Source organism: Morone saxatilis, unplaced genomic scaffold (assembly GCF_004916995.1).
Source record: "Morone saxatilis isolate NCDOM2014 unplaced genomic scaffold, NCSU_SB_2.0 Contig1, whole genome shotgun sequence".
NCBI lineage: Eukaryota > Metazoa > Chordata > Actinopteri > Moronidae > Morone > Morone saxatilis.
This window is the reverse complement of record NW_023339651.1, coordinates 2,601,813-2,612,455: the sequence shown is the minus strand read 5'-3', so window position 1 is coordinate 2,612,455 and position 10,643 is coordinate 2,601,813. Positions and strand designations below refer to the sequence as shown.

Genomic DNA, 10,643 nt, shown 5'->3' with positions numbered 1-10,643 from the left:
CTGTGTGGCTTGGGCCATCACAAGAAGGAAGGAAAGTTGGACAAGAGACGTTTGCGTTTACGGGTATCCTCTGAGATGTAGCCTATAATTCCAGCTCGAGTAGTTTACCATGATAAGTAAACTGTCCTTCATGTGAAAACCCCCCATTGTCAAACAGAATGTGTTTTAAGTGTACGTTTATTATACTGTTGGCATACAGTGTTAGTTAGAGTTTTTAAATACTAACCTACAATGTGTGCCAGTTTCTTATTTTGGCTTTGTATGCTTTTCATATGCAACCATATGCATATTTGCATGCTCCATGCTCTGTGTGTTATGAAGGAAAGCAGTTCTTGCAGGTTTGGCTCCAGAAACCAGGATTAACACAAGAACACAGATTTGGTTCACAAAGCAGTAAGCAATTTCACACCTTTTTGCGCGGCTAACCTGATTGCAAAGGAGGGCAAAACGGACACTGTGTTAGTGTGTAATACTTTGTTGTCGAGGTACTTCTTTCCTGGAAGAAAGGTTGAGGAGGCAGAGATAGAGAAAGGGTGGATGGAGGGAAGTGAGGACCAAATGTGTACAGGAGCTGTGTGATTGTCCAATATTGATCCACCTCATGCTTGTACTAAACCGCAAACCTTGAGCATCTTCGCCAGGTGCCTGCAAATGAACAATCAGACTGTTTATAAACACAGTGTGGGAGCTGGCTGTCTGTTTGGCTGTCTGGTTACGCTGCCATAGCCAGACACTGGACTGTGCCAGTGGTCAGTGCCAGTGCCAGTGCTCGAGCCACACTCAGCCCTGTCAGATCGGCTAACAGATGGCCTTCAGCAGGCTGGATCTAGCCTGAGCACTTCCAGAATGAGACAAAATGCAATGACAATTGATGGGAACTTAAACATGCGGGGACAGCAGAGTGGGAGTGGTGCCGCTAAAGGGCAAAATGGAGTAGAGAAATCAGAGGAGAGGAGGATATGTGAGCTTGGTTTCGAATGGATTAAGAGAACAGTAAGAAAGGATAAATGTGGAGTGGAAAGGGAAACAAAACAAGCAGGTGAGCTAACAAAAAGGGGGGATGAATGAGAAAGGGTTGAAAGAATGACGGGGAATAGAGAAAAATATGATGGAGAGGTAGACAGAAAGATGCAGGTACGAGGGAAGACTGTTAGAGACAGGCAAGCAGAGAGGGTGACAGCCAAAGAGAAGAGAGAGAAGTGCAGTACAGATAGAGAGAAGAAAGGGAGGTATGATAGAGGTCAACTGTCGCTATGGAGAGGGATGATTGACATCTCTGTGGATTGTGAGCTTTGACAGCAGAATCTGATATCGTCCTCTTAGTTACAGCCTACTGCAACTCACATGTCTTAATATGCACATGAGAATTGTGTAATTCTGTCAGATCTTACTGACATTGACAAACCAGCGCCGTTAGTTTACCCTGTCTCTGCTGTTGAAGTCATTTTGCAGATTAACCTTATTTATTCATGATTATGTTGAGACATCATGCATTTTCTGTTAGGAATTATGATATTATGTTATGTGTTGTGTTTTCTTTGTTTTCTTTGTTTTTCTTTATTATGTCTTTGTCTTTATTAAGTCTTTGTTGTAAGCCTACGTTACTTTTATACTGATCCTTCAATACAAGACAGAATCATTACACTGAAGAACATGTGAACGTGCTGTGATTTTCTGACCTAACATTTCCAATGATCATCTTTCTACATCGTATATGTATGCCCTGGACTAACGCTTTTGGGGAATTTCTAACTTACTCACTCACTTGTTTCTGTCTTATTCCATTTGTCCATCCATTTTCGGCCCTATATCTAGATCTGGGTCGGGTGGCAGCCAGAAAGCACAGCCATCTTCTCCACAGCCATGCCCTCCAGCTCCTCCTAGGGATCCTAGGGCTTGTGAAGGCCAGATGGGATGTCTAATCCCTCCAGCGTGTTCTGGGTCTGCCCCAGTCTGATGCTTCAGACCACAGGGCCGACCAAGCCCAACAAATTCCTCATTCATTTGCTGATATTTCTTTTTCTTTGCAGGAATCTTAAGTGTGGATCTATATTTTGTGGAGGAGGGGGCGAGTCCATCACGGGTAAAAGGGCATCCTACACTGTGTACGGCATAGAATGTAAACTGGCTGAGGATGACGACAAGACCAGAAACATGGACATGGTGTCAAAAGGAACCAAATGTGGACCAAATAAGGTAAAACCGTCAGCGGGGAAGAGACATTACGTGGAGTTTTGGTATCTATGTCGGACGTTTTTGCTCAGATTCAAACGTTTACCCGCAGGTTTGCTTCGACAACAGATGTGTGGATTTATCGGTTTACGGGAAAACGGAGGATTGTGCAAAGAAATGCAACAACAACGGGGTGAGTGAGTTATTTTAGGACATGAAATCATTTGTAGCTGTTTTCAGTTGGACTCTTCGGGGGCCAAAACTGCACGTCCGAGCGCTTGACTAATGTCTAAATTGACTGTATTGCATTTTATCTCCAGGTGTGTAATCACAAGAACGAGTGCCACTGTAATCCTGGCTGGGCTCCACCCTATTGTGACATCCAGTATGCAGATTTACCTCAAGGTACAAAACACTTTACTGGAACTGACTTTATGACCTTATCTAAATTGCTAATACAAAATATGATATATTACTTATATGGGTTTAACCTGAAGTCCGGATCTGAGCGAGCAGTGCAGATAAAAACAGCACACACCTGCTTGTTGAATCATTCTTCCAGTAAAAAACATGAATCATTCATTATGACTGATCTCCTGTTTCCAGCACTGACTGAATTGAGTGTTCCTGATATAAAATGAGAGTTTTCATCTTTATTAAAGCTAGGCTGCATCATCTTACAAAACTATGGCACACATGTGGTATCTCTTATCTGGAGCTGGAGTTGGCCAAGTGATTATGCAACGGTTCACTTCTCACAGTAAGCAGCTGAAAACAGAAATAAAGGAGGAAGAAGGGACACAGGCCAGAATTGTGAAATGTCTCAGCACAGGCCGTACGGCGTTCCTTCCTCTGCAAAACAAGGCGAAAAACTTGTGAAACTGATGTTTTCAGTACGCTGCTTGATTGTGAATATTCTCCAAATTATGGTGAAATGATAATAACAAAAATAATCTTCTTGTATTTGTCATCCTTTGTTGAGGCTTTGTATCATTTTTGCCTCCTCAATGTTTGTCATGTTGCTGCCGCCATGACAAACAGAAAACGCTCGCTGCCTTATTAGAACTACCTTCCCGTTTTAACAAGCTCCTTTTTTCTTATAACACAGTAGTTTGCACATTATCACCACAAAAGAAACAATATCTGAATCTGTATCACACAAAATCATAAAAAACAAGAAGCTCCTCCCATTGTTGTGAGCTGGTGTTATGGTAAAGAAAAGTCCGAGCATAAAGACACACTGTAGCCCAGAGGAAGTTTATCATTTAACGAGAAACTGTGAAAACATTTTCTTTGTCATGGTGGCAGCCATACACTGAGCTAGTTGTTGAGATATTTCCGTCTCAGGCATTTCCATCCCTCGAGCCCTGCTGCTAGCAAGGCTTACAATAAGCAAAAGGCTGAAAAAAACCCTGCTCATAATTTATATTTGATATATTTAGTATACATTTAGGGTGCTATAAATTGTGTATAAAGGATTATAATAACAGAGATTGGCTATATTACGAAGTGCAGCTGTAACGGTGTAATTTCCCTGCAGGTCAGAATGGGATAATAGCTGGTGTGTGTGCAGTTCTCTCCATCCTCTTGGTGATCACCGTAGTGATCGCAAGCCTGATGTGCTGTAAAAAGGACAACATGGACAACTACACGTCAAAAAGGTACTTCAGTTCATTCTCTCGCGTCTCATACACAGCTCTATCCAGTGTCTGTCGTCTGTCTTCCATTTCCCAGCTGAATAAATGTCGTGTTCGCAGGAAAGTGCACTCAGCTCCAGACAAGCTGAACCCGATGTTCCAGGAGCCAAATGGTAAAGACAGACCTCAGATCAGTCAGCCCACTTTCATGGAATCAACAGCGGCGCAAGCCAGCGCTCCTCTGATTGTTACTGTGACTCCCAGCCGACCCGCGCCACAGGTACACAGGGCCGGAGGAGTTAGTCATGTCAGGGAATAATTAGTTCATCATGTGTGGGCAGGTTCAAGTGTTTTTACAGCAGTCCTCTCATACTTATTATGTGCTTCTTTTTTTTCCAGCCACCAAAGAAATTGTCTTCAGTGGCGTCTACCTCACAGACTGAGCCGGTAAGCTTTAAACAAAAACATCTAATACATAATGCAAACAGAGGATTGCATTCAGAGTTGGTAACTTAAGTTGGCTGCTAAAGTTCAGAAGTTAAATTAAATAATGCATGCAGAGAGTATTCTGTATTCAGACGTGGTGTAAAGTTGCGTAAAGGACAAGGCGGCTGTATTTCCATCTTATTCCTTCAGTCAACGAATCACCTGAAAAGACCAACACTGTGTTAGTTTGTCTCTTAAGTTACGCCTTAATATAATTTAAATGGGTGAGTTGTATAAAGATTCACCCCCCGTACAGTTGTCATGAACGGGGGAATGAACTATAGAGACCAAAACAGTTTTTTGTATCAGGCTGTACATGTTTATTTCTGCTGTAAAGTTGGGCATTTTAATATGGGGCCTTATGGAGATTAATTGATGGAGCCAGCCTCTAGTGGCCTTTAGAGGAACTGCAGTTTTTGAAACAATGAAGGAACGTGTCACCAAGTTCAGCAATGTGTTTTTAATAGTTTGTGGACAGCAGTGGGGCTCTATGGCACACAGGAAGGCTTTGGATACACCTGTTAGAAGGATCAATCCATTTTTGGTTTTTATGGGATTTGTTCACAACAAGAAAAATATAACTTTATAACTCCATGTCCCAGCGGTACACTCAGCTAAGTCTTTATTTGGTTTGGACATCAGTGTGCAGTTAACTCTGAATACAAAGCTGAGTAAACAACACTTTTCACACTGCACACAGGAATAAAAGCATACTCAGAACTTTTTTAGCCTCAGGGTTAAGTGGGTTAACCCCGACTTTAAGCCTAGAGCTGGATGGCCCTGCGCCGGAGCAGAGTTAGCCCTGAGTTTGTGTTAGTATCTTCTGAAAATTGACTAAAAACTGGGGTAAAGTAAAGACAATGTAAACATAAATGTAAAAGATATGTCACGTGTTCCAGCGGACATTTAACCCACGGCTAGTAGAAGTGCAGCGTGAAAAAGAGGCTACATTATCCCAGGGTCTACTCTAAGCTTAAGGCCAAAGTGTGAAAATGTGTACAGTATGTGAGTCTCGCATACACGTAGTTACATTAAAGTGCCTGAACTGGACCAAAAAAGGTGCCAGTACCCTTATTCAACCCTAAACACAACATAAACCCTCATTGTTTGGCCATTTTTTATCCTTTTTAACGAGGACATTTCCAGTGCTGTTTTCACCTGTATGCAGGGTTTTAGAAACACAGCGGTCTGAACTTGCACACAGGGTTTGGGGGCGTCAAAGTGTCAAACTAGTTATTTTTGGACAATTATTTCACAACCTTTATTGTATATACCCGAACTTGAAGTAAGTGTACTCATGCGGACAAAAGTGTGCCGGTACTTAGTACTGGTGAGTGTTTTTTCAGGCACTGGACAAAGTCATTGAACTTTACGACAATCAGAATAAATGAACAACATTTTTCAGAGGGAAAACTGACTGAAACACAACAGGAAAAGTGAAAACACAGAAGTCTTACTGACTTTGTTTTTCCTCTTTTACCACAGATGAAACCTCAACCTCCAGTGAAACCTTTACCACCTCTGAATAAAACACAGGTGAGTCACACCTGCAGCTGCTCCCTGCAGACGATTTCAGCTGCTTTAATAAGTATAGACTTTGGTCACAACAACACTCTGAGCTGAAGGAGTCGTACAGTTAATGAAGACATTAAATCCAGTTATCTAGAAGCATAATAGACACAATATGTTTCTTGATCTCTTTCCTCTTTGTTTTATTTATTCCTTTTGCAGCTTTATATACACAGTATGTAGTAAATGTATCTTCAGTATCATATCATAGTCTTAAGATAAATATTTTTGGTCGTCACAGCCCATCTTTCCCAGTTATAATTCCACTCATCTTCAGATATCTCTATATTCTCCCAATAGTTTTGTATTCTATGTTTGTTGTCTTTAATCTTATAGTTGTCTCTTACCTGGGGATCTGAGGAAATTTAACATTATAAGGTGTTCAAAAGGTGTTTAAAAACCATTACAAAAAAGAAAAAAAGATTTAACCTTGCATGCAAGAAGACTGAAATAGATGGCATGGGATGCAAAGTTTACTGCACCCTAAGGGCTACCTAGGTCCATTTATTCATCCATTTTAAATACTTCTTTATCCGTTTCCTGCCTCTTTAACTTTGTGCTGCTACAACATGTGAGTTTCCCCTCTGGGGATCATTAAAGTCTTATCTTAAAGTTGCAGCCCATTTTCTGTCATGAGTTAGACTGCTTTTTTTTTTTTTTGGGACCAAAACATTAAAGACACTGTCCTCAAACCTCCACAAGTAGCAGCTTCACATTTATAAATGTGTCTAAAATTCGTCTTGTTTTGCTTTTCAGTATAAAACAGCCAGTCCGAGTGTTCCTCCTGTACCTCCAGTCAAGCCCAGCCCTCCTCCGGCTGCCAGAATCAAACCGAGCGCTCCTCCTCCGCTGCCCCCAGCGAAGCCACATGTTCACAGACTCACATGAATTTCTCATTAAAAGTATCAGGTTAGACTAAAGAAGAGGACATTCAGCTACATATAGAAAGAGAGCGATTCTGTGTGAGTCACAAAGGCCAAAGAGTGTGGAAAAGCAAGGACGACCGAGGCTTCACCGACTGAGAATGTCTTTGATTTGAGACCAACAGCTTCACAACTGCTGTGGAAAACTCTCCATTAACTGCTGCTGCAGTTGTCATTGTGTTTGTAAAAGATTCTTTCTGCTAACTTCCTTTGTAACGTTACTGTAAGTTGTCTCATCGCACTTTTATAAGTGTGAGCAAAATGGTGCTCGCATGAAAATGTACTTTTTAAGATATTTATTTAATGTTTGTCCAAGGGACTGTACAGAAATTATTACATGGGGAAAGAGGATTGGGATGGGTGGGGTTTTCCTTTTTGTTGAAGGAAGGGTAGATATATATTTTATATTCTATAGGTAGTTAACTGTGGGGGTTTAAAAGCTTTTTCAACAGCTGCCTGCTGCATAGGGTTGAGTATCCATACCAGTACCAGTACCCGTACCCTTAAAGTGATGCTGATACCAATAAACAGGGTGTCCAAGGGGGTTTTAAAGAGCCTAAAATCCAATATTTTGAATAATTTAAAATATTTTAAATATGATTCTGACAGGTCTTACAAATTGCTTGGATTAATGGAGTTAACAATGTTTGTATAAACTTTCTGTTTTTTGGAGAAACATTTTTTGTCAGTATGGATGTAAAATAGGTCTCAAATTACTTTTATGATGGTCTTAAAAAGCCTTAACTTAACTTAATGTGGTTGTCTTTTCAACATATATAGATTTTGAAGATGTTAAAAGATAAAAGCAACATATATATAAGGCCACATTTTAGGTTAGCTAGCTAATGTTAGCAAAACAAAGTAATTCTTGATGTAACTAGCTAACAATTGGTGTAAATTAGATAGCTAGTTAGCCAGCATTTTTATAACATTATAGCTTTTATCTTTTAACCATCTTTAAAAATGGTTTTCAACATAGACGAGGCTAGCACAACTGTTATTGGAGCACACCAAAAAGGGGCGGGACTTAGGATGGGTCAGTTCTCTGCAGGTTCATCAGGAGACCCCTTTCAGTTTGATACCTTGTGATTATAAAAGTATTGATTATAGTCACTTTAATGATAATATTACAGACATTATGGGGGCGGGTGCAGCAGGTTTATCTGCACCGACGGGAGGGTCCATTGGTCTCAGCTGCCCTCGCCTCACCAATCATTTTTGTACAGTCCCTAAACTGTCTAAAGCCAGTCCGTGCCTTCTACTACCAGGTCACTTTGCTCTATACTTGAAACCCTACGAATGGTACACGCAGTATGGGAGGCTTTGCACAGTTCAGATGACCTGTGTGTCTTTCTGTGGCTGAAACATTTACACGCTCCTTTGTTTGATTTCAGTCCTGAGGGGGCTTTTTTTTAATGCACTGTTAAGTTTCCAGGGCAACAGTCCCATCGTTTTTATACCTTGTGGTATGTTAAATTGTAAATTAATGGCAAATCGCTGATAGTACAAGTTGACACGATCACAGTCCTACCTTTTAATCTGTCACATCAGATGTAAAAAATCCCTGAGAGGGCCTTTTGTTGCAGCAAACAAAGAGAAAAGTATGATGAGATGATTGTGTTGCATCAGCAGATTACACAAGCCGCAATACATGACAGAGGACTTCTTATCCTCTGTGTTTTACTTAGCGCTTCATTATGTGAATTGCATAATGATTAAAAGATGATTTTTTCTCTAAGAAGTTCGTTGTGTCTCCTTCTCTGTGCTGTTTTTGTTTTATCTTGTGTAACAATTTTTATTAACCCCCCAATAAGTCTTCCCATTGTTCTTCCCAGCAAACAGTGTGCACATCGGTTAACAGTTAATCCATATTTATTGGCCTCCAGTGACAAGCTAAAGGAAATGGGCTGGAAGAAGGCTCCCAGTGTGAGCTCCCATTATCTGGGTTTCCTGCTCAGACTTCTCAAACAATCGGATGCAAAAGTCTGACGGGTTGTTTTGTTTGTGGTTTAACACACAGAGTCAGAGTTTTTCGTGGGAAACAAACTCAGAACTGTATGAAATGAATCAGCAATAAGGGCCCAATCGATGAACCAGGCTGCTAATAAAAACTGAAATGGTGAACATAGTAAATATTACACCTACTCAGCGTGTTAGCAATGTCATTGTGAACATGTTAGCATTGAATCAAAGCACCTCTGAGCTTTGTTTAGCACATATCTTGGTTTTAGCCTCTTTCAGCTCATTGTTTTGGTTTTAAATCCCACAACTTTACAGTTCTGATTCACTCTCATCACTCAGTTCCAGCAGCAGGCAGCTGGTTTCAGAGAAAACACCACCTGCTCTACACCAAACAGCAGATACACAAAGTGAGCAACTAGCTGTTGAACATAGTGGAGCATTTAGCAGCTAAAGAGAGTTGGGTTTCTAAAAACAGAACTAAAAGAGAGAGAATATTAGCCTTACCTCATGAACTGGACAGAAATACTGTATGACTCAGTTTGCTCAGTAAGTGCTGGGTGTGGACGTAAGCAACGGTTTTAACATGTTAGCCACATCGACTTTATAAGTGCTGTGTTAACAGTTTGTTAAAGGTGAATAAGGTCAGGGTGGATCTAGATGTGTGGTTTGATGTCAAATGCTGTCAAATTTAACATAATAATTTAGATTTATTTAAAAAATAACACGCTAGAAATGGGCACAAATGGAATATATGTTTTCATTAGTGTATAATCACCTGAAAATAACTATAGTTGTGTTTTTGTTACCTTAGAATGAGATGTTTTATCCCACATGTTGAACCCTATATAACCCTCTATATACTGTCAATGGTTTCTACAGTAGCCCAGAACGGACAAACCAAACACTGGCTCTAGATAGCGTTGTAGTTTCTCTGTTCTAAACCACTAGAAGCCACTAAATCCTACACACTGGACCTTTAATGATCTCTTATGGCTGCATTTCAGACTAAGTAATTAAATTTTAATTAATTAAAAAAGACATCTATTTATAAAAATAGTTCAAATATCTTCATTTGGGGTTTTTTTTCCAAGCAAATATTGATAGATGTGACTGTGCAAATAAGCACCCCTTAAAGTCTCCATGTCCCCCTCTGGCCACCCCAGAGAGACAGATCCGCCCCTGGACAAGGTCTGGCTTACGGTTCATCCTAAAGGTGTTGGACGGGGGTTGAGGTCAGGGCTCTGTGCAGGTTTTTCCACATTTATGGAGCTGCTTTGTTCTTTGTTATTGACATATTGAAACAGGAACAGAAAAACTGTTGACACAAAGTTCTCGTCTCTCCTGAACCAGTGTTCTGTAGAAGTAAGATGATACTTGCAGGAAACTTTAGCAGAAGTTTGGAAATACTTGATTTCTCTGTAAGGACTAAAAAAACAAACTAATCCACCCACGAATTTCACAAATATTTAAATGTCTGATGTGGAAATTTAACCATAAATGGGTCAAAAAGAAATAAAAAAATCTGATTGGAGGCACTGGTGTAAATCAGTGCTCTCAGACGGGGGAATGCAGGCCAGAGCGAGGGGGGGGTCTGATTCACTCTGATTCATGAGCCAAGAAGCTTGTAAAATAACAGTTTACAATGAGTGTGGCTTGTTCTACAGCTAATCTTTGTCTCTGCCTGTCTCCCGCTCAGATCAGCAGTTTACTGGGCTCAGATCTGCAGGAGATTGTCCTGGGGGGGTGTTCAGTCAAACGTGCAACCACCTGTGTTTGTTCTCAGTTTTCAGACTTTCCAACCGCACAGACTACAGACTGTCTGTTAATGTTTAATCTTCTCTTCTCTTGCTCATTTGCAATCCATGTTTCGAGGTTTCTATGACTGTGCCTCAGA

The 10,643-nt window shown here is 40.6% G+C and overlaps 1 protein-coding gene across 1 annotated transcript in view; it reads left to right on the top strand.

Annotated features, from left to right (window-relative positions):
* Positions 1–8,528, top strand: part of LOC118335248 (disintegrin and metalloproteinase domain-containing protein 8-like) — a gene marked incomplete in the record, with an annotated part of 25,493 nt that extends 16,965 nt beyond the window's left edge. The window contains 8 exon segments of the mRNA XM_035671491.1: positions 2,031–2,196; positions 2,285–2,365; positions 2,493–2,577; positions 3,713–3,833; positions 3,930–4,089; positions 4,209–4,256; positions 5,781–5,831; positions 6,621–8,528. Of these exon segments, the coding sequence (XP_035527384.1) occupies positions 2,031–2,196; positions 2,285–2,365; positions 2,493–2,577; positions 3,713–3,833; positions 3,930–4,089; positions 4,209–4,256; positions 5,781–5,831; positions 6,621–6,752 (844 nt within the window).
* Positions 8,529–10,643: the final 2,115 nt, after the last annotated feature.